General features: G+C 40.7%; 1 protein-coding gene across 6 annotated transcripts in view; it reads right to left on the reverse strand.

The window, feature by feature from the left end:
- Window positions 1-21,872, reverse strand: part of FARS2 (phenylalanyl-tRNA synthetase 2, mitochondrial) — a 511,516-nt gene that overhangs the window by 200,209 nt on the left and 289,435 nt on the right. For all 6 annotated transcript variants that reach the window (XR_003910723.1, XM_029944535.1, XM_029944536.1 and 3 more), the window contains one exon: window positions 10,051-10,211. Coding sequence is in view for 5 of the 6 variants with exons in the window: in XM_029944535.1 (XP_029800395.1) it covers window positions 10,051-10,211 (161 nt within the window). In the remaining variant the exon portion in view is untranslated. The remainder of the gene's footprint in view (window positions 1-10,050; window positions 10,212-21,872) is intronic.

Here is a 21,872-nt window from a genome sequence, read left to right on the forward strand (position 1 = left end):
ATTACAATAAAGCAAGTCAAATAAATTTTTTGGTTTCTTAGTGCCTATAAAAGTTATGTTTATACTATACTGTAGCCTATTAAATGTGCAATAGCATTATGTCTTAAAAAACAATGTATATACCTAATTAAAAAATATTTTATTGCTAACCATCCTCTGAGCTTTCAGTGAATTTTAATCTTTTTGCTGGTGGGGGGGTCTTGGCTCCATGTTGATGGCTACTGATTGAACAGGGTGGTGGTTGCTGAAGGTGAGGCGGCTGTGGCAGTTTCTCAGAATAAGACAACAATGAAGTTGGCCACATTGATTGACTCTTCCTTTCACAAATGGTTTCTCTGTAGCTTAATGATGCTATTTAATAGCGTCTTACTCACAGAACTTCTTTCAAAATTGTGGAGTCCCTCTTACCAAACCCTGCCAACTGCTTTATCAACTAAGTTTATGTGTTATTCTAAATCCTTTGTTGTCATTTCAACAGTCCTCACAGCATCTTGACCAGGAACAGATGCCATCTCAAGAAACCATTTTCTTTGTTCATCTGTAAGTTCTTTGTTCATCTGTTCAAGTTTGATCACAAGATTGCAACAGTTCGGCCATCTGCGGTTACGTCCTCCACTGAAGTACTGAACCCCTCCAAAGTCATCCAAGGGGGTGGGAATCAACTTCTCCCAATATTCCGTTCATGTCGGTGTTTTGACCTTTTCCCATGAATAATGCATGCTCTTAATGGTATCTGGGATGGTGAATCCTTTCCAGAACATTTTCAGTACAGTTTGTCCAGATCCATTAGAGGAATCACTGTTGCAGCTATAGCCTTACTAAATGTATTTATTTTTTTATGTTTATTTATTTTTGAGAGAGAAAGTATGAGTTGGAAGGGGCAGAGAGAAAGGGGGACAGAAGATATGGAGCAGGCTCTGTGCTGATAGCAGAGAGCCTGAAGGCAGGGCTCAAACGCACAGTGAGATCACGACCTGAGCTGAAGTTGGACATTTAACCAACTGAGGCACCCAGGTGCCCCACAAAATGTATTTCTTAAATAACAACACTTGAAAGCCAAAATTACTCCTTGACCCATGAGCTGCAGAATGCATGCTGTGTTAGGAGTCATGAAGACAACATTAATCTCATCATACATCTCCATCACAGCTGCTGGGTGACCAGGTGCACTGTCAATGAATAGGAATATTTTGAAAAGGATCTTTCTGAAGAGTAGGTCTCGAGAGAGGTCTTAAAATATTCAGTAAACCATGTCGTAAACAGATGTGCTGTCATCCAGGCTCTATTGCTCCATTTACAGAGGATAGACAGAGTAGGTTAGCATTAATTCTTAAAGGTGCTAGGATTTTTGGAACCGTCAATGAGCATCAGCTTCAACTTCAAGTCACCAGCGCATTAGCCCCCAACAAGAAAGTCAGCTTGTATTTTGAAGCTTTGAACAAGGCAGGCACTGACTTCTCCTCTCTAGCTATGCAAGTCCTAGACGGCATCTTTCTCCAACAGAAGGGTCTTCAGTCTACACTGAAAATCTGTTGTGTAGTGTAGCCATCTTCATTAATTATCTTAGCTAGATTCTCTGGAAAGCTTGTACACTTTGCACTTTGATGTTATGAAGACGGCTTCTCTCCTTAAGCCTCTACTAGCTTCAGACTTTTCTTCTGCAGCTTGTTCACCTCACTCAGCCTTCACAGAATTGAAGAGAGTTAGGGCCATGTCCTGGATTAGGCTTTGGCTTCAGGGAATGTTGTGGCTCCTTGCCTTTCATCTGGATTACTAAATCGTTCTCCTTGTCAGCCATCAGGTGGGTTTTGTTTCTTATCATTCATGCATTCACCAGAGTAGCACTTTTAATTTCCTCCAAGAACTTTTCTTTGCATTCACAACTTGGCTAACTGTTTGGGGGCTAGAGGCCTAGTGTCTGGCCTGTCTCCGCATTGAACACGCCTTCCTCACTAAGCTTCCTCATTTCTCGCTTGATTTAAAGTGAGGGAAATGGGGCACCTGGGTGGCTCAGTCGGTTAAAATTCCTACTTCAGCTCAGGTCATGATCTCATAGTTCATGTGTTCAAGCTCTGAGCTGTCAGCACAGAGCCTGGAGCCTGCTTTGGATTCTGTGTCTCCCTCTCTCTCTGCCCCTCCTCCACTTATGCGGTCTCCCTGCCTCTCAAAAATAAGTAAATGTTAAAAAAAAAAACATTAAAAAATAAAGTGAGGGATGTGCAATTCTTCTTTTTACTTGAACACACAGGGGCCACTATAGGGTGATTAATTGGTCTGATTTCAATATTGTTGTGTCTCAGGAAATAGGGAGGCCCAAGGAAAGGGAGACAGACGGTTGGTGGAGCAGTCAGAACACACACATTTTTTTCTTATTAAGTTCACTATCTTATATGAGTGTGGTTGGTGAACCCCAAAACATTTACATCAGTAACATCAAAGATCACTGATCACAGATTATCTAAGGAACATAATGATAATGAAAAAGTTTGAAATATTGCAAGAATTACCAATATGTCACACATAGACACGAAGTGAGCAAATGTTACTGGACAAATGGAGACAACAGACTTGTTTGACACAGGCTTACCTGTGTCAAAAGGTTGCCACAAATCGTTATTTGGTAAAATATGCCATATCTGTGATTTGCAATAAAATGCAGCCCAAGAAGATGAGGTATGCCTGCAGTTTCTTCTGGGATAAACATCACTTTTCTAGAAAAAGAGCAATAGTTATGTGATTTCTATGTGTATGTGAGATGGGAAAAAAGGCACATGGAAATAGTGAAAACTGTGAGATCCATTAATATCACTGTAACACAACAAAGCTGAGGGGATTCTCACTGCCGGATTTACTTGGGAAGAGAATGAGGAAAGTCTGCATCATCCTGCATTAAGTCTCCATCAGACAACATTTATGATAATGACAGCAGAACCAGATCTAGGAGCGGGTCCAAGCCATGCAGATTAGCAAGTAATCACAGACTCAAGTCCTGATACAATTCTGGAGAGACACGGAGGGATTTTGAGAATTAAACTAGCAAAAATGGATTTTAAAAAATAGGAAGAAGAAAATTTGGGCCTCCACATGCATAGGTCAGTGTAAGCAAAATTCTACCTGCTCTATTACAATTCTTCTATATTATTTTATCATTATCTTTAATAATTCTGTCTCCTTCCAGACTGGAAACAACTTGACATCAGAACTGTCAATTTCATCTTATGGATTCCAGAGTAGTGTTCTGGTCTAGGGACAACCCAATTCACTAGTTCGGTATCAGGAGCTCGCTGAGTCAGCCGCAGACAAAATCCTAGCTCTGTCACTTACTACCAGAGTCCTTATGGTTGAGTTATTTGGTAGTTCCAAGCCTCAGTTTCATCACCTATAAAATCAGTTTATAATACTCACCCCATTAAATTGTGATGAATGAAAGCTATAATATTGCAAAACATTTAGTCCACTGGCCTGCACACAGTACTCAACAAATGGCAAGTATTATAAGCTATTTAACAAATTAATGTACAGCATGTGGGCCACTGAGCTTTGATTGCTGGAAGACATCAACAAGGGAAAATGGCCGACCTTAGCCTTTAGAAACTCCCAGGCTTCATATAAGCCAGCACCCCCTACTGATACTCGGTGTTACAGGCACAGCAAGGACAAACTGTGACACATGTTCCCGTCGGAGTCTATCCATGATTGACTTTAGAGGTGACTTTCACAGTCAAGGTCCTGCTGATGCCTGCACCACATTCTGTATACATCCAGGCTCATCCTTCATGTCTCAGATTCTATGTTTTCTAATTTAAGTACTGATACTTTCTGTTCATAAATTACTTAAACTACATAAACAAATTTCAGACTAGAGCATAATGTTTTAAATACGCATTTAAACCATGTGAGATTATTTACAGTCTCCTCTCATTGACAAATACAATGAATGAAAGGATGAATGAATGAACAAGAGAGAGGAGATAGAAAGGAAGAAAGGAGGGAGGAAAGACAGAAGGGAAGGGAAAAAAAGAAAGGAAGGGAAAGTAGGAAGGAAGGAAAGAATGAAGGGAGAGAAGAAAATAGAAGGAAGGAAGAAGGAAGAAGACCTTTGGCAAGTCATAAAAACACGAGTGTTACATTACTGCAACTGAAATCTATGGGAACAAAATTGAAGGCAAGAAGAAAGAGAAGTTTAAAGTTTTGTGCAAAGGAATCATGATTCGTTGTAATACTTATACTAAACCCAAATTTAGAATGCACCAGAGGAGGAAGTGAGTTTAATCACCTGGTCAGACTATCTCACTTTATCATCTCATTTTACAGATGAGGCTGAAGCTCTGACAAGTAGAGATGACTTTGCCCTTCATTTCGCAGTTGCAGAATGTGGTCCATGAACCACCAGCATCAGCATCGTCTGGTAATATGTTAGAAATGCAGACTCTCAGGCTCCATGTTGCCGTACTAAATCAGAATCTGAGCTTTAATAAGATCCTTGGGTGATTCGTCTGAACACTGAAGTTTGAGAAGCATTAACACAAGCAGCTGGCTACCAGTAAGCTAATAACCTGGGTAATTTACTCAGTGCTTTATTTTTCTCTAAACTATACACCAATCTTTGGATCTGTTAGAAAAACTTAAATCCTTTGGCTGTGAAGACTCAACCTATGGATTTTATATTCAGGTTGGAACTTTAGGAACTGGCTCTTCGAAGCCCTGAAGAAACATGTGCTAACACATAACACACAGCGACCCCTCAACTATCGTTTTCTCATCTGTAAAGTGGGAAGAACAACAGTATCTAAGCTCAGAGTGTTAAGAGGACTAAATGAAGGCACAGAAAGTCTTTAGAATAATGGACACAGAGGAAGGCCTCAATGAGTGTTAAGCACTGAGTGTGACGTTGTTAGCTCTTACAAAGAGTGCGCAGGGTGGCGTGACAGGCTGGCACGCAGCAGCCCACCATTCTCCCCTGTGCCGGCTGCATTCAGGATTACAACGGCCGGTGCCCACAGAAGAGAGCCAATAAAACTCCTCAACTGGGTGGAAACCTAACAACCAACATTGTTGAATTATTTTATCAAATAGGGACTGACCTTGCCAGCAACTATGGGCACATGCAGAACTAACACTATTTAAGGAACATAGGTAAATAAACATTTACAATGCTGATTAATGAATAATTTTCAATAACAAGAATTACTCTGCAGAGGACTAAGTACTGAATTCATAACTTAGGGCTGTCTGAAGAATACTCAAAGGATGAACATAACTAGGCTTGCTGACTTTTCGGCTCTGTACACTGAAACGGCAAATTTCACCTTGAGGCGTTGGCAGGTGTGTACACAAACACAGCCCAAGTCCCGGAGTTGGCCCAGCAAGGGGAGCTGGAGCATGGGACAGAGACCTCTTGTGAGGACAGAATGAGAAGACGCTTGTACAAAAAAACTACCAGCTTGTTCGTCCATGTACTCCAAGCACTGATCCAGACTGGGGAAAGAGAGCAACAACAGCACGTAACTCAAACCATGTAAAACAGAAACCAAATATCAAAATCACATTATAACTTGAGTTTCTTACTTACTAGACACACACAATGGTTTGAAGGTATTCAGGGAAGAGTGGCACAGAGGAGACCTCGGGGTCATACAAATCAGACCAACACTAGCCCTTAGAAGAGAGCCATCACAGCAAGATGGATAGATGGATTTATAAGACCATGGAGACTATGCAGAGGAAGAAGCCAGAGAAGCCAAGAGCCTAAAATATGATGCTGGATGGCCTGAAGGGAGATGGAAGAAAAGGAACTTCTGCCTCCTGCCAGCCCTGCACAATACAATTCCCAGATGGCTCCCAGATTTCCCAGCCAGAGAAAATACACACTCAACAGCTTCCAGCAGACTTTCTCCCCGTGATCCCTCCCCTCCCCTCGGGGGAAGAGTCTTGCACAGTTTTATGATCATGTTAAATATTCTTCTTAAGACAGATAAAAAGTATTAAGTGACAAAAGGCATCTCATTCCTCTCATATATATAAACATGACTCTTCTACACCAATAGGTAAAATGCTAACATTCTGGTACTGTCTGCATTACTCATATCTAACCACAAAGTCTGCTCTATTATACCTGCCATGATGAAAATGGAATATATAAAGGTATATACATAGTAAGCTGAATAATGGTTCCTCAAAGAAGCCCATGTCCCAATCCCTGGGAACATGTTACCTTACATTCAAAAACAAATTTACAGGTGCTCTGGGTAGCTCAGTTGGTTAAGCATCTGACTCTTGATTTTGGCTCAGGTCATGATTTCACAGTTCCAGAGTTCGAGTCCCACATTGGGCTCTGTGCTGACAGTGCCGAAGCCTGTTTGGGATTCTCTTTCTCGCTCTCTGTCTGCCCGTCCCCTGTGTGTGCTCGCTCTCTCAAAATAAATAAACAAACATTAAAAAAAAGAACTTAACAGATGTGATTAAGAAAGGATCTTGGGGTGTGGAGATTATCTTGAATGATCTTGGTGGACTCCAGGTAATCAAAAGGGCCCTTTTCTTGTAAGAGGAAGACAAAATTTCAGAGGTAATGTGACCAGAGAGGGAAGGAGAGGGGAAAAGCAATGTGGGAGGAGGCCATGATCTAAGAAAGAGAACAGCCCTACCAACTTTCACAGGCAAGGAAACAGACCTCCCCGACCCCCCGCCCCGAGCCGCCAGAGGAACCAGCCCCACGGACACCTTTGCTCTAGCCCAATCTCAGACTGATTCAATATTTCTGACCTCTGGAACTATAAAAAAAATAAAAGATGCTGTTTTAGCTGCTATGTTTGTGGTAATTTGTTATGCCAGCAATAGGGAGCTAACAAAATATAATTAATAAATACTAATTACAAATGAATAATTAGGAAATAGCTCTCTGTGATCTATAATTTACAAAGTATTTTATATTTTTCAGTGATCAAATCCGAACTGCTCATCAGAAGTTCTTAAGTTTATTACACAAAGACAGCCATTTAAATTATATAATAGTGCAAGTATACACACATTGATTTTGAAATCTGAAAGCAGAAGAAATCACAAAAAATGACATGTAATACAAGAAACCCATAGTCTATTCCTGGGTATCTTGGTGTCTCCTAAGAGATGACAGTTAAAGTGTCCTTAAGACTGGGCCTAAGCCACTCACGTACGGCAGCATCTATGTTGGTCACCTGTGTGTGTCCGGCCATAGCTGGGCACACTGCTCTGTACGGTGCTGACTGGTGCACCCTCAGTGTTGACCAATTAGATGAATGACTGAGAAATGAAAAGTTGAATGAGAAAAACCTACACCCTTAGCCAGGTTTTACTTTTGATGATTGAGATGGAGCTTTTTTCCAAATTAACCTAGGACTTGTTACTAGGATAAAAGTAAACCGCTTACTTAAAAAAAAAAATAGGATTTTTTTTTTTTAAAAGGCCACTGAAGATGAAACCAAAATGTAAATAAATTATAGGAGATTTTTCCACTTCTGGTTAGGAGGCAAAAGGTCACAGAAAACCAATGGCCCCACTGTAGCGATGAGAAAACAATAAATTTAGAGATCGAATTTGTTGTACAAGATAATGAGGAGATCTGGACACACATCTAATCGAGCAGAAGTCTATCTCCAAAGCCTGAGAAGCCCGTACGGGCTAGACGGACATTAATGGTTACTTTCCCCACCGGTGAGGAGTGGCCAGATGCACTGGCCTCCTTTCAGGCTGGAATAAGGAATAATGAGCCAACTTGTCTCACCAAGCACTGGTGGGTGAGGCGGACTGGAACGTGAAAGGACGGCCAGCCAGTGCTCCTTCCTAATACTTTTGTGTGGCAGCCACTGGTGGTGGAAGAAGCTGGGCGCTGGTGGCAAGTAGAGAGATTGCATCTTACGTGCACAGATCCCAAAGTCTGCTGCGGGGCCGGATCTCACCCCCACGGGCATGGCAGGTGTGAAATGTAGTTCAACTCCTGATTAGAACAAGATCTGGCCTAGTCACCGTAGCTGCCTGACAGGGTAGAGGAAAAGCCTTGCTGAGGATGCAAACTACCTCCCACGGCTTCTCTGTTCTTTTATATACAATATAAAACGTGAGACACGTGGAAAAGCAGGAAAAATGTGACCCATAACTAAGAAGAAAAAAAAAGAATGAAAGGAGAACAATAGGTAACAAAATGGATGGAATTAACAGGACTTAAAAATAACTTTTATGGGGGTGCCTGGGTGGCTCATTTGGTTAAGTGTCCGACTTCAGCTCAAGTCATGATCTCATTGTTTGTGAGTTCAAGCCCCAGGTCAGGCTCTGTGCTGACAGCTCAAAAGCCTAGAGCCTGCTTCAAGTTCTGTGTCTTCCTCTCTCTTTCTGCCTCTCTCCTGCTTTCACTCTGTCTCTGTCTCTCAAAAATAAATATTAAAAAATTAAAAAACGAAAAGTATTATGAAAATGCTAAAAAATTTAAGGTGAAATGTACAAAATAAGTGAGAAGATAAAGAATCCACCAGAGTAATAAAAACTCTAAAAAAGAAGCAAATGGAAATTGTAGAACTGATAAGTACAACATGAATTCAGTGGAGGGGCTTAATGGTTAGGTGAACAATATAGAAAAGGCTGGTAAACCCAAAGGTACGGGAATAAGAACTATCCAAAATAAAGCACGGAGGGGAAAAAAATCAATGGCATAACTTCAAATGGTCTGGCACACACGTAGTTGCAGCCTGAAAAGAAAAGAAGGAATAGAGCATAATTGTTGGAAAAGATATTAGATGAGGGTTTCAAAGATGGCTGAAAAGACATTAATCAGACACAGTGAACCCCCAAGCAGGAAAACAGAAAAATCACCCGTAGAGCAAACTGCTGAAAACCAGAATACTTAAAGACAATAGAATGACGTTTCAAGAGCTAAAAGGAAAACACAGACAGACAGACAGACACACACACACACACACACACACACACACACATACGTGCATACAAACTGGCAACCTAGACACCTATATTCAAAGAAAATATTCCTAAAAAGTAAAAGTGAAATAAAGGCATTTCCAAACAACCAAACTGAGCACATTCATGGTGCATTACAGGAAATATTGACGGAAGTCCTCCAGACCGAAAGGAAATGATCACAGAGAAAAACCAAGATTGGCGGACAGGAATGATCAGTGGGGTAAGTATCAAGGGAGATATAAAACAACATTGTTTTAAATCTCTTTAAAAAGACAACTGGCTATTTGAAGCAAATAGAGCGACATACTGTGGGATTATAATACATGGAGAAATAAAATAACAATAATAACATAAAAATCAGGAGAAGTAAACAAAATGACACTGTTTGAAGGATGTTTAATGTCTCACGAAGTCGTGTAATAGCTACCCAATGGTAAAGGGTGATGCATTAATTATACATATTGTAATCTAGAATAGCCACTTAAAAATAATACAGAGTGGTGAAACAAAATAGTAACAGGAGTAATAAAATGGAATGTGAGAACAAACAAACCAAAAAGCATAAATCCTAAGTTTCCGAATAAAGAAATGAAGAAGAGAAGGGGAAGATGAGGGAAGAAATAAAAAATGACAGAATTAAGCTCAAAAATATCCCATGTAATTACAGTAAATGTAAGATGTATTCAACACTCCAATTAAATAAAAAGACCCATCTCTATGCAGTGTTCAAGAGACATTTTTAAGGACATAGAGTGAAAATAAAAGGATGAAAAAGACACACATTGCAAACACTAATCACAAGAAAGCTTGTGTGTCTCTACTGGTATCAGAAAAACTAAACTTTAAGATGGCTATTTCATAATGATAAAATGGTCATTAACAAAGCCCAAAGTTGGTTCTTTGCTCAGACTAAAGGTTTGGAAAATCTCTTTCTTTTCTGAATACAACTTCTGATGGTTGTATTTCTGTGTTTATGGACCTCTATTTAAAACTTCTTTTCAAACTCACATTATTTTTAAGTTCAACAAGTTTCAAGGGTGCAACCCCTTCACTTCTTAAAAATCATCATTATTATTAATATTTGATTCTTGCAAGTCATGTTACCTGAAATTTCACCTTCTGGTTGATCTCTGACACGCGGAACTGCTTCAGGAAACGCTCATCCTCACTCCAGAAGAGGCGGATATCAGGGATGTCATAGAGGATCATGGCCAGTCTTTCCAATCCCAGGCCAAACGCCCAACCTACCCGATCTTGAGCACCAGCTACAATCAGAAAAAGAAAACACAACTGATTTAAAAATTATAAAGACTACAGGGTGCCTGGGTGGCTCAGTCAGGTGAGCATCCAACTCTTGATTTTGGCTCAGGTCACTGTGCGAGGGTCGTGGGGTCGAAACCGGCTTCAGGCTTCGTGCTGAGCATGGAGCCTGCATAAGCTCTCTCCCTCTGCCCCACTCCCCTGCTCATGCTCTATCTCTCTCGCTCTCTCAAATAAAAACAAAATTAAAAATATATATGAAGACTTCACAGGTGCATCCTACTTGTGCATCCTACCTACTTTTCTTTTTCAAGCTATCTGGAAAATCTTTAATTAAAGAGCAGGATGGATGGATGGCTCAGGGCCCCTTTCATCCCTCTTGTCACCACCACACGCTCCTCTATGTGCTAACCCGAGGGCCGCACCCTACAGGCACCAGGGGGTCAGAAGGTGTTCTTGATGTGGGCTGCCACCAGCACTAGGATCTCCCCAATCTTCCTCTGCCAGTGGGCGATGTCCTTGGACACAGCACACCGCATCTCCCCATGCCGTGGCTCCGCGTTTTCGCAGTGCCTCCTCACCTCCTCCCGTTGCTCCTCTGTGCTATGCTGCAGCTCAAACTTGTAGAAGAGCGCTCGGGTAACTAACCAGTAACACTGGCTGTGAGCCCACTAGCGGGCAAGGCACTGGAGAGGGGCCGCAAAGACATCCGGGAGGCCCTCATCTCACATTTCTGGTGCTCCCACATTCCTCAATTCCCTACCTGAGGCACTCTGGAGTCACGTTACCTCTTATGTTGCCTTTCCTTTTTTATTATATTCTAAGTACTTTAAGCCCTGCTTCCTACGTCTCAGAAACAATTTTTCTGTAATCCTTTGTTTGCTCTGATTCAAATTTAGCCTACTATGTGAAGAGAGAGAGAGAGAGAAAGAGAGAGAAGACGGTCTCTGTCCCTATGTGGCTTATTAAATGGGTGGGTGTGTTGCAAGTGTTCCATTATGGACTGTTAATATTCAGAAAAATCCTTCAATTTCATGAAAACAACTTTTACCCTTAGTAAGAGCTACCTCAGTAATGCGTGGAGATCAAGTGAGCCAAGGTGGAATGCTTATTTAGTACGACTCACTCCAAAGGGAAAGTGTGTTGTTCACATTACGGCAGTGCCATGAACTCAAAGGGGTTATTTCGCTTACCTGAAGCAGACTAAGACCAAAGACATAGACCTGGTGTGTGAAGCAGGCAAGGGAGCAAGTCACACTGCTGGAAAAGCTTACGGAAAGGGCTCATGAAAGGAACGTAGTTTCAACTGGACACTAACGGGGTCTGGATCCTGGGCAGGCTGCAATGGCCTCAAGATTTCACTCCTGTCATACATGCCCTGTGTAAATCCCTCCCTTTGAGTGTGGGTGGCCCTGGGATGTGGGATGGGATTTCAGCCCTGTGATTAGGTTACTTTATATGCGAGCCCATCTGAGCAAACCAGAGAGACTCTCCTGCTGACCCAGGAGAAATGAGCTGACAGGTAGTGAGAGGGCAACATGGCTAGGACCCAAGGGAGGTCTCTAAAAGCTGGGGGAGGCCCTGGTGGTCAGCAAGAAAGGGGACCCTAACTCCTGCAATCAGAAGGAGATGAATTCTGCCTACAGCGTGAATGAGGTGAGAGGAGGACCAGAGCCCCAGAAGAGCACAGAGCCATGTTGACCCCTGGGTTTCCACCCCTGAACAGAGGCCCCAGCCAATCTGTGCCTGGACTTCTGATGCAAGGAAACTGTGACATAATAAATTTGTTTGGTTTTAATCCATTAAGTACGACATTAATTTGTTACCAGGCCTAAAAAACAAAAACAAAACAAAACTTAAAATGCATCCAAAATGTGGAGAAAAGTAAAAGAAAATTCCAGACTGAAGGAACATCTTCAAATAGCAAAGAGGTAGCAGTGTAGCATGGAAGGGTTAGGGGTGGATTCTGGAAACAGAGAAGGTTTGAGGTTGGGGCAGCCAGGATACTGCAGAAGGGACCCATTTCTGGTCAAGTGCTCCCACCACCATCATTTATAAGTGAAGCAACAAGGATAAATGTGTAAGAGAAGCCAGGCAGAAGTATGAGCCTCTTCAAATGGTTTGTTTAAAAGATAAATTAATTAAAATAATCAAATGAGGTCACAAAAGAAAAAGATACGAAGAGAGAGAATGCCTCAGTAGCTAGAGGGAAGGTGTGTGAGAATGAAAAGCCAGTGGTTCACTGAGTGCGCCTGTTCCTGAATAAAGATGGACACTCAAGGGAGGAGGAGGGAATGGGGATATTCAACCTCACACACAGTGGGGTCATGAACAGTATGCACGACCCCTGACCCAGTGGTCACATCCTCAGAGTTAGGAAAATATTTTAGAATAATTCATAGAGATTCATGAGACCTGAAAAATAGGTTGGTGACTAACTAAAGACATGAAATTAAAAAAAAAAAAACTAAGATAGACTTTTAAAATCTACTTAAAGAAGAATTTTTACTGCTTTAAGTTATTTATTTATTTATTTATTTATTTATTTTGAGAAAGAGAGAGAGAGAGAGAGAGAGAGAGCGAGCGAGCGCGAGAGCGGGGGAGGGGAGGAGAATGAATATCCCAAGCAGGCTCCACACTGACACTGTTGTGCAGAGCCTGATGCAGGGCTTGAACTCACAAACCATGAGATCATGACCTGAGCCTAAGTCAGGAGTTAGATGCTCAACTGATTGAGCCATAGAGGCATCCCAAGAATTGTTATTTCTTTAAATGGAAAGAAAACATGGCGGTCCTGGTGACGTGGTTCCAGCATGTTCTGCATCATGTGGTTCCACTGTCCTCATTCACTGGGAGGTACGCTAGATATTTTTACAATTTGGAAACACATATACATGTTAAGGTCTTTAAGAATGTTCCTACTTATTATTCTTATGATTCTACTCAGGAATTGATCCTAAGGAAATAATTCAACAAAAGAAAAATATAACTGAAACAAGATATTCAGCAGTATTACTTTGTAAGAGCCAAAACATGGAAACAACCTATGTGGTCCAAATTAGGAAATGGCTTACAAATTATACTACATTCTAATACAATCATTAAAAATCATAATTATACAGATACATATTTATTAAGTAATACTATAAGAAATTACGAAAAATATTTATGGTAACATGAATATGTACTGTGATTCCACTATTTAATATAGGTCTAAATGAGGGTTGTAATGTAGAAAAACAAAAAACGAAACGTGATATTCAATATTATAATGGGTAATAGTTTTAAAACAACTTCAAAACATTTTCCTATAATTGTTATAAGTCATTTCAAGTAAAAAAATAATAAACGATAGACAGCAATAATGCTTCTTTGTGACTGAAGCTTTTTCCTTAATCTTTTCAATTTTATAAACAATCTTTTAGATATAACCAACCACCTAGAGCCTAATAACTAACTGAATAAGCAGCAACATTATTTGTTACTGTACAGAAACTACTGCTTATTTAGGATATTTGATGTTATTTAATATCTAGTCTTTTTTAATTTTTTTCTAGTATCCTATGCTCTTTTCATCTACTACCTCAGCAAATGCATTTGGAAGGTCCTCAAAAAATTAAAGATATATGTATCTGTATGTTTGCTGCAACATTATTTACAGTAGCCTACATAAGGAAATAACAAAAGTGTTCATCCATAGATATATGGACAAAGAATGAGTGGTATACATATACAATGGAACATTACTCAGTTTTTGTTTTTTTTTTATAAAAGAAAAAGCTTTCTGTGTTTGACTTATTTCACTTAGTGTAATGCCCTCTGGGACCATCCATGTTTTCACAAATGGCAAGGTCTTATACTTTTTTATGACTGAATAATGTTCCATTTTATGTGTATGTGTACCAAAAGTTGAGTGTTTTTTTTTAAATCAATAAAATGGATAAACTGCTATAAATAAGGAAAAAACATGAAAAAAAGAAAGTACAAATTATCAATATCAGAAATGAAAGATAGGACCTCGCTAAAGACAGAACTTAGAGACAGTAAAAGGATAATGAGAGAATATTATGAATAACTTTATACAAGTGAATTCAACAACTATTCAACAATCCATACAAAATGGGACAAATTCTTCAAAAAATATTCAAACTACTGCAGCCCATTAAGAAGAACAGATAACCTATCATCAATTAAAATAATGAATATGTAATTGAGAACCTTCCCACAGATGCCTGGGTGGCTCAGTCAGGTGAGTGTGCGACTTTGGCTCAGGTCATGATCTGGCAGTTTGTGAGTTCAAGCCTTGCATGGGGCTTGCTGCTGTCAGTGCAGAGCCTGCCTTGGATCTTCTGTCCCCCTTTCTTTCTGTCCCTCCCTGGCTCATGCTCTCTCTCTAAAAAATAAATAAAACATGAAAAAAAAAAAAAAAGAAAAAAGAAAAACCTCCCGCAAAGAAAACTCCAGGGCCAGATGGTTTCACTAAGCGAATTCTATCACAATGTTGAGAAAGAAGTAATACTAAATCTATAAAACACTTCCAGGAAGTAGAGAATAAGGAAGTTTAATGAGGCCAGGATTGCCCTTATACCAAAACCAGACAACAAAAGACAATTTTAAACCAATATGCATCATGAACAGAGAAAACAAACCACCTTTTATAAAATATTAACAAATGCAGCAATGCATACAAGGGACAGTATGTCAGGACTGGATGGACTTATCCCAGGAATGCAAGGTTCGCTCAACATATGAACATCAACCAATGTAACTCATCATATAAGAGATTAAAAAAACAATACACAATCAGAAAAAGCAATCATAGATGCAAAAGTAGATGCAGAAAAAGCAGCTGAAAAAAATTCAACATCCATTCATTATAAAAATTCTCAGCGAGTGAAGAACACAGGGCATTTCTTTAATCGGATGAATGACAGCATAAAGAAACACAGCTAATACAATTCTCAGTGATGAAGGACCAGTCACTTTGCCCTCAGGGTCAGCTTGAAGACAGACAGGCATGTCCACGCTCTATTTCTGTTTCTACTAACCTGAGCTCTAAGCTAGTGAGGAAATGGTGGGGGAGGGGGAGGGGAGGGTGGGGAGTAAAAACAGATCAACAGATTGAAAAGAAAAAAAGTAAAACTGTGTTTTTTGGATGTGGCATGACTGTCTACATAAAAATCCCTAAGGAAAATGTTTCAAAAGCTACTACTACGTGAGTTGAAGAAGATGATATACAAAAATCTACAGTGTGATGGATTCAGGGGTATCTGATTCACCTGGCTGTCTGTGGGGACAAGCGCAGAAGACAGGAGACTGGCTCTCCTGAGCAGACCTCATGTGAAGGCCAGTGAGGGAGCCATGACATCCAGCACACGCGATCCCAAGCATCTTGGTCGAAGACTAGAGTGTCATTAGTTACAGGGCGCAGCTGGCCTCCAGCTTCCTTCTGCTGCACTGAGTCTCGTAATCATTCTTATTGAAAAGCCTACTTGTGACCATCTCTGTAGAGAACTGCAAGAAAGGGTATGGCATCTCTTTGCAGAGCTGTACCTCTGAAACACTCAGCTTTGGTCCTACCTAGAACAGCTTCTTCTGAATTGCCCCTTGCATTGGGCGAGCTGGCCATGCCATTAGTAAGGTACCAAGCACTCCTGCTCAGGATCCCTGTATCACAGAGTCTGCCCTATGAGATGTCATTACATGAACGGATCTCAGATCTAAGAAGATGGAAATAGCAAACGCTTCTTTCCCCTGAACAAGTTAGTTGTTTTTCATTTTAAGGATACCACGAGCTACATAACTGACTGTAATTCCTTCCTTACTTTGGCCCCATGGATGCTTAGAGCCAACCTTGCAGGTCACCTCCACAACTGTACAACTATTCAGGGTACATTTCTCTGTGTGGCTCTTGGCCCAGTTTTATCTTCTTATCCTTGTTTCCTCTTTGTCCTGATTATCTCAACTATTTATTTTCTCCTCTTGTACATACGTTTATATGGTACTTCAAATTCTTTATGGAAGAAAGTGAGCCATAAATTACTAGACACTTAAAGATAGTGTCAGCCGAGGTAGGTCTAATTTTCAGGTCTTCGGCACTCCTCAGCTGTAATTTCTTGCCAGGTGCTCAAGGGCTGACAGGGTTCCAGTGAATAGAGCCCCTAGAGCAGAAAGCTGACTGTAGGGAAATATCCTCACAGAATATTCAGGATAGGAAGCAATTAGGTGTTCTGATTAACACAACTTTGTGCTGAATGGAGCAAGCCACAGAAGAAAAGAGTTTGCCTTTGTTGTAGGTGCTGAAAATCATTCTAAGAAGGTCAGCCTATATATAGAAGCAAAATAATGTGAGATGGAGCCAGAGACCGGGAAGTTAAAAGGAGGGGAAGAAAAAGAAGAGGAGGTGGAGGAGGAGGAGGAGAATGGCAGCTGCGAAGAGTAAGAAGTCATCAGTGTGACAGTGGAGAAACCAAGTGGATCTTAGGGCCTAAAACCACCTAATCCCATCCATTGTCCCTTCTACAACCGAGGGCCCTCCATGCTCTGCCTCGACAGCGCACAAAGAGAAGCACTAGCAAGAGAAAAGCCAGGGCAGGGTGCAAGGCTCCACACACAGCCTCTGGCTAGCCCCTCCAAAGCAGAGCCCTGTGAGCATGAGGCATGTCAGAGAGACAGTGGCGACACTAGCCACGCGTCGGGATGGGGAACAAAGAACACTGAGGGAAGATCAAAGCCGCCGGCTGCTACTGCTCAGCACCATGCCTTTGAAGGCGGAGGCGGGGGGGGTGGGGGGGGGGCGCAGCATCTGTGCCGTCCGTGGAAGGCACTGGGGTTGGGATGGGTGGAGATACCGCTCAAACCTGCATCCCCAAAGCCCTTAGAAGAATCACTGTGCCACAGCGAAGGTTGTATCACCAACCTGAGAAAAGGCTGAGAATGGGCAGCTGTTGACTGTGACACAGATTGGCACACAAACACACGGTATTTAAGCTGTACCAAGACAAGTGAAGCCCATGGGCCTCCATCTCTAGGATGTGCTGATCTTGAGTCACATAAAGAGAGTTACACAACATAATCAGACCTTCGCCAGACAATGCAGGAAGATGAGCAATTTAGGAGAATATGGTGGGGGGACAAGAAGTAGAGAGAATTTTTAGGGCAATGAAAATACTCTATATGATGCTATAATGATGGATACATGTTATTATACATTTGTCCAAACCCATGGAATGTACAACCCCATGAGTGAACCCTAAGTTAATAATGAATTCGGGGTGATAACACTGTGTCACTGTAGGTTCATCAGTTATTGAAAAACTGTAGCACTCTGGTGGCAGATGTTGATAATTGGGGAGGCTGTGCCTGTGAGGGGGAAGAGGGTATATGGGAAATCTCTGTACCACATTCTCAGTTTTGCTGTGAACCTGAAATTGCTCAAAAAATTACATTTTTCTTAAATTTTAAAATTAAAAAGAGGAGAGAGTGGAAGACACCTCAAAGAATGGGAGAAAGGACTTGCAAATTATGTATCTGTAATAGGTCTATTACCCAGGATTCTAAAAAATTCCTACAACTCAACAACAAACAGATACAAAACCCGGGTGAAAAATGGGCAAAAGAGGGGCACCTGGATGGCCCCGTCAGTTAAGTGTCTGACTCTTGATTTCAGCTTAGGTTATGATCCCACTTTGTGGGACTGAATCCCATGTTGTGCTCTAACAGCACAGAACATGCTTGGGACTTTCTCTCCCTCTCTTTCTGCCCGTCCCCTGCTTGTACACTCTCTCAAAAATAAATAAACATAAAAAAAAGGAAAAAATGGGCAAAAGATTTACAGAGATATTTCTCCAGAGAAGCTACACAAATAGCCAACAGGTACATGAAAAGATGCTCCACATCATTAGTCATTTGGGAAATATAAAGCAAATGCACAGTGAGATACCACTTCATATCTACTAGGCTGGCTATAATACAAAACAAAGGAACAAACAAACAAAAACCTCAGAAAACAAGTATCAACGGGGATGTGAATGAACTGGAACCCGTGTACATTGTTGCTGGAATGCACCATGGTGCGGCTGCCGTGAACAACAGTTTGGTGGTGCTTCAGAATGTTAAACATAGAATTACTATATGACCCAGCCATTCTCCTCCCTCTCCCTCCCTCTCCCTTCCTCTCTCTTTCAGCAGCTCTATCTATCTGTCTATCTCTATTTGTATGCAGATATGCATACACGTGCATATACACACAATATAGTTACAGACATATATACATACATCGATCTATGTATATCCAAAATTGAAAAAAGGGACTCATTATAACTGTACACTAATGTTCACAGCACCATTTTTCACAAATGACAAAAGGTAAAACACACACACACACACACAAAACAAAACAAAAAAAAACCAAACCCCTCAGTATCAGAGGATGAATAAACAAAATGGGGTACATGTATAAAATGGAGTATTACTCAGCCCTAAAAGGAAATGAAATGCTCATATATAATATAGGATGAGTGAACATTAAAAAGATAGGCTAAGTGAAAGAAGCCAGACAAAAGGACACATGCTGTCTGATTTCACATATGCGAAATGTCTAGAATAAGTAAGTTCATGGAGACAGCAAGATTAGGGGTTACTAAGGGGCTAGAAGGAGCAGGGAATGTGGAGTTACTATTTAATGAATAAAGAGTTTCTGCTTGAGGTGATGAAAATGTTTTGGAAATTAATAGTGCTAATGGTTGAAGAACACTGTGAATATAATTAATGTCAGTGAATTGTACACTTAAAAATTGTTAAAACGGTTAAAAAGGCAAATTTTATATTGTTCATTTTACCATATGAATGTAAGATTTCTAAAGGTCTAAACATTTACAAACTTTCAAGAAAATTTCTGTGTTCACTTTCTTCCTCTCTTTTTTCCCTCATTACCACACCCATCTCCTAAAACACTGAGAGATTTACCAACTGAGCCATTATGCGGCCAATTATTTCAGTAGACCTGGGCTGCTTCTCCCATAAATGAAAGAAGAGCAGTAACACAGCATCTCAAGTTCCTTTCAGTTCTTAACAGTCTACAACATGGCACAGTTTAGAAGTAATTAACTAAGGTCTGCTCTAAAGAAGCTTTCTTTTTATTGTTGTTCATTTATATATTTGGGGGGGGGGCGAGGGAGGGGCAGTGAGAAAGGGAGATTGAGAATCCCAAACAGGTTCTGTGCTCACAGCAACATGGGGCTCGATTTCACGAACGATGAGGTCATGACCTGAGCCTAAATCAAGAATCAGACACTTAAGTGACTGAGCCCCCCAGGTGCCCCTAAAGAAGCTTTCAATGAAATACAAAGTACTGCAAAAATAAATGTGTTTAATATTTAACAGCATAACAAAGGTATCTGCCAACTGCTCTCTCCACTAGCCATCTGTCACCTTCCACCCTCAGACATGGAGGTACACTTGACTTTGTACCCCTTGCTTGTACAACTGTGTCCACTGGGAATGGTCTTTTCCTCCACCTGATTCAGGTCTCTGTTTGAATGCCACCTTCTCAAGGAGGCCTTCCTGACCATCAACTTTAAAACTATATACTTCTCCCTAATCCACACTTCCAAACCCCCATATTCTGCCCTGTTTTCTTCAGAGATTATTATCTTCTAAGATACTACAACCTCTCCTATTTCTTCTCTTTATTGTTTACTGTCAGACTGCTGCTGACCTATGAGGGGAGGATCCTTGCTGGTTTTCATCACTAATACATCTCAAGTGGCTAGAACAGTGTGTGGCCCGTAGCAAGTGCTCGGGTATTTGCAACATGGGCGAATGGCACAGAAGGAGAAGTGTTGAAAATTTTCTACTTTTTAAATTGCTTGTTTCATTTAAATGGGTAGTATTATGAAGAATTTCAGACTTAAAATGAAGTTTTCAGGATGAGCAATGACTTTCTCTAACGTATCTGTGAGAGATTTATCCATCATTTTATGAGGTGATATTTTAACAGGGATGATATCAGAAATGTCATTTCCAAAAAAGAGAGCTCAGAGACAGCTGGAACACAGAAACAGAACAAGAGGGAAAAAAATGAATATTCTAACCACTCATCTCAACCTTCATGGCCATTCACTGCGCTTACTCTATAGAAGGTAGCTGGCACTGGGCAGTAGCTCTCTAAAGCCTAGGACTTTAGCACTGCTTGTCCCAGTATTTTGTCTTTCTATTTTGTTTTGTTCCTCAGTGACTGAATTGCTGAATTGTAAAGACCCCCTGCATCCTGAGTTTCCCTCTCAAAATGGTTTGTTGCAAAGCCAAGGATCAAATTAAAACTTTAAACTATTTCTCTGGAAAACATTTTTTAAATTATATTAAGTATATTTTTCCTTCCTTTTCAATAGGGGCTAATTTCTAGGAATTCTTTGACTTAATGAATTGACACTTTCCCACAATAATTGCCACAAGTAATACTGAAACAACCCAGCAATTAACATTCATATTTTATAGAAGTTATCCAATTACAAAACATTTCATCAAAATTATCTTGATTTTGACTCTCACAATCCTCCTAGGGGGAATGCCAGGACTGGTATTATCATCTATATTTAAAAAATAAACACCATTTAAGCAAAATCATAGACAATGGGATTCAAATCTGCTTTTTCACTTCAAGTATGTATCCAATGAATGCTTCCCTAGATGCACTTTCATCAAACATTATTGTAGAGGAGCTATGTTCAAAGTATTTCAAACCATCAAAAATTCCACTGTCTGCTTCCTACTCTCTAACTAACTGCCAGCTTCCTGATCCACGTTATTGGTATTCCATGAAAGCTAGTATAATGACTTGTTTAAGTAAGTGCTCAAATGCGTCAGTAGATTGTCTCAATTTGGGGTTTTGTCCACAACACCAAATAATGCTTTTCACACTGAATTAGACTAATATATACAGAACCCTGAGTGAGCGGACAGGGCTAGTATTTAGCAGTGGGACTGGACGAAAGCTTCCCCTTCCCTTGATCATTAGGTACACCGGCAGTCACACAAGAATGAAAGCCCTGCAGTATCCCAGTGTGACACTGCACACCCAGAGGCAGGGCTAGAAAAGCCAGCACGGCTACATAAATTCTGATTTCTTCTCTTTTCACCATGGAGTTAGTCCTTGATCCCCTGCTTTCTAGCTACAACTCTTGAATTCTTCAGAGACTTGCTACTGCATGATTGACTTTTCAAGCTGTGCCCAAAGATCGATCTCCTACCTGAAAAATTTCTCTAGTTGTATGTATCCTTGGCCCTACACAATTCTGTCAATAAGTCCTTCACACAATCCAAAGGCAGACCTCTTTTAAAAGAACCTTTCGATGGCGTGGAGCTTTCTGGGGATAAGATTCTATAAGCTGTAAGGACAGTGGTCCTTATTACAGTCTGAGCTAGACTGCATGTGAATAACCTTAAAACAACAGACCCTTCAACAGCCACCTCAAAAAGCTCACTATGGACCATGGCCTTTTCTGCTTGCATTCTGGATTTCAGTTTTCTGTAGTTTAATGAAGGAGAAAACAGTTTCTGGTGCAGGTACTAATCAATAGTACATGAAGCTATTCTCAATGGTCTTGTCCCCTGAGAATCCTCCTTACAGATGTTTCCAGCTTCCCTTAAGGGCTTGTGTCCCAGGA

This window comes from Suricata suricatta, chromosome 7, assembly GCF_006229205.1.
Source record: "Suricata suricatta isolate VVHF042 chromosome 7, meerkat_22Aug2017_6uvM2_HiC, whole genome shotgun sequence".
Lineage (NCBI taxonomy): Eukaryota > Metazoa > Chordata > Mammalia > Carnivora > Herpestidae > Suricata > Suricata suricatta.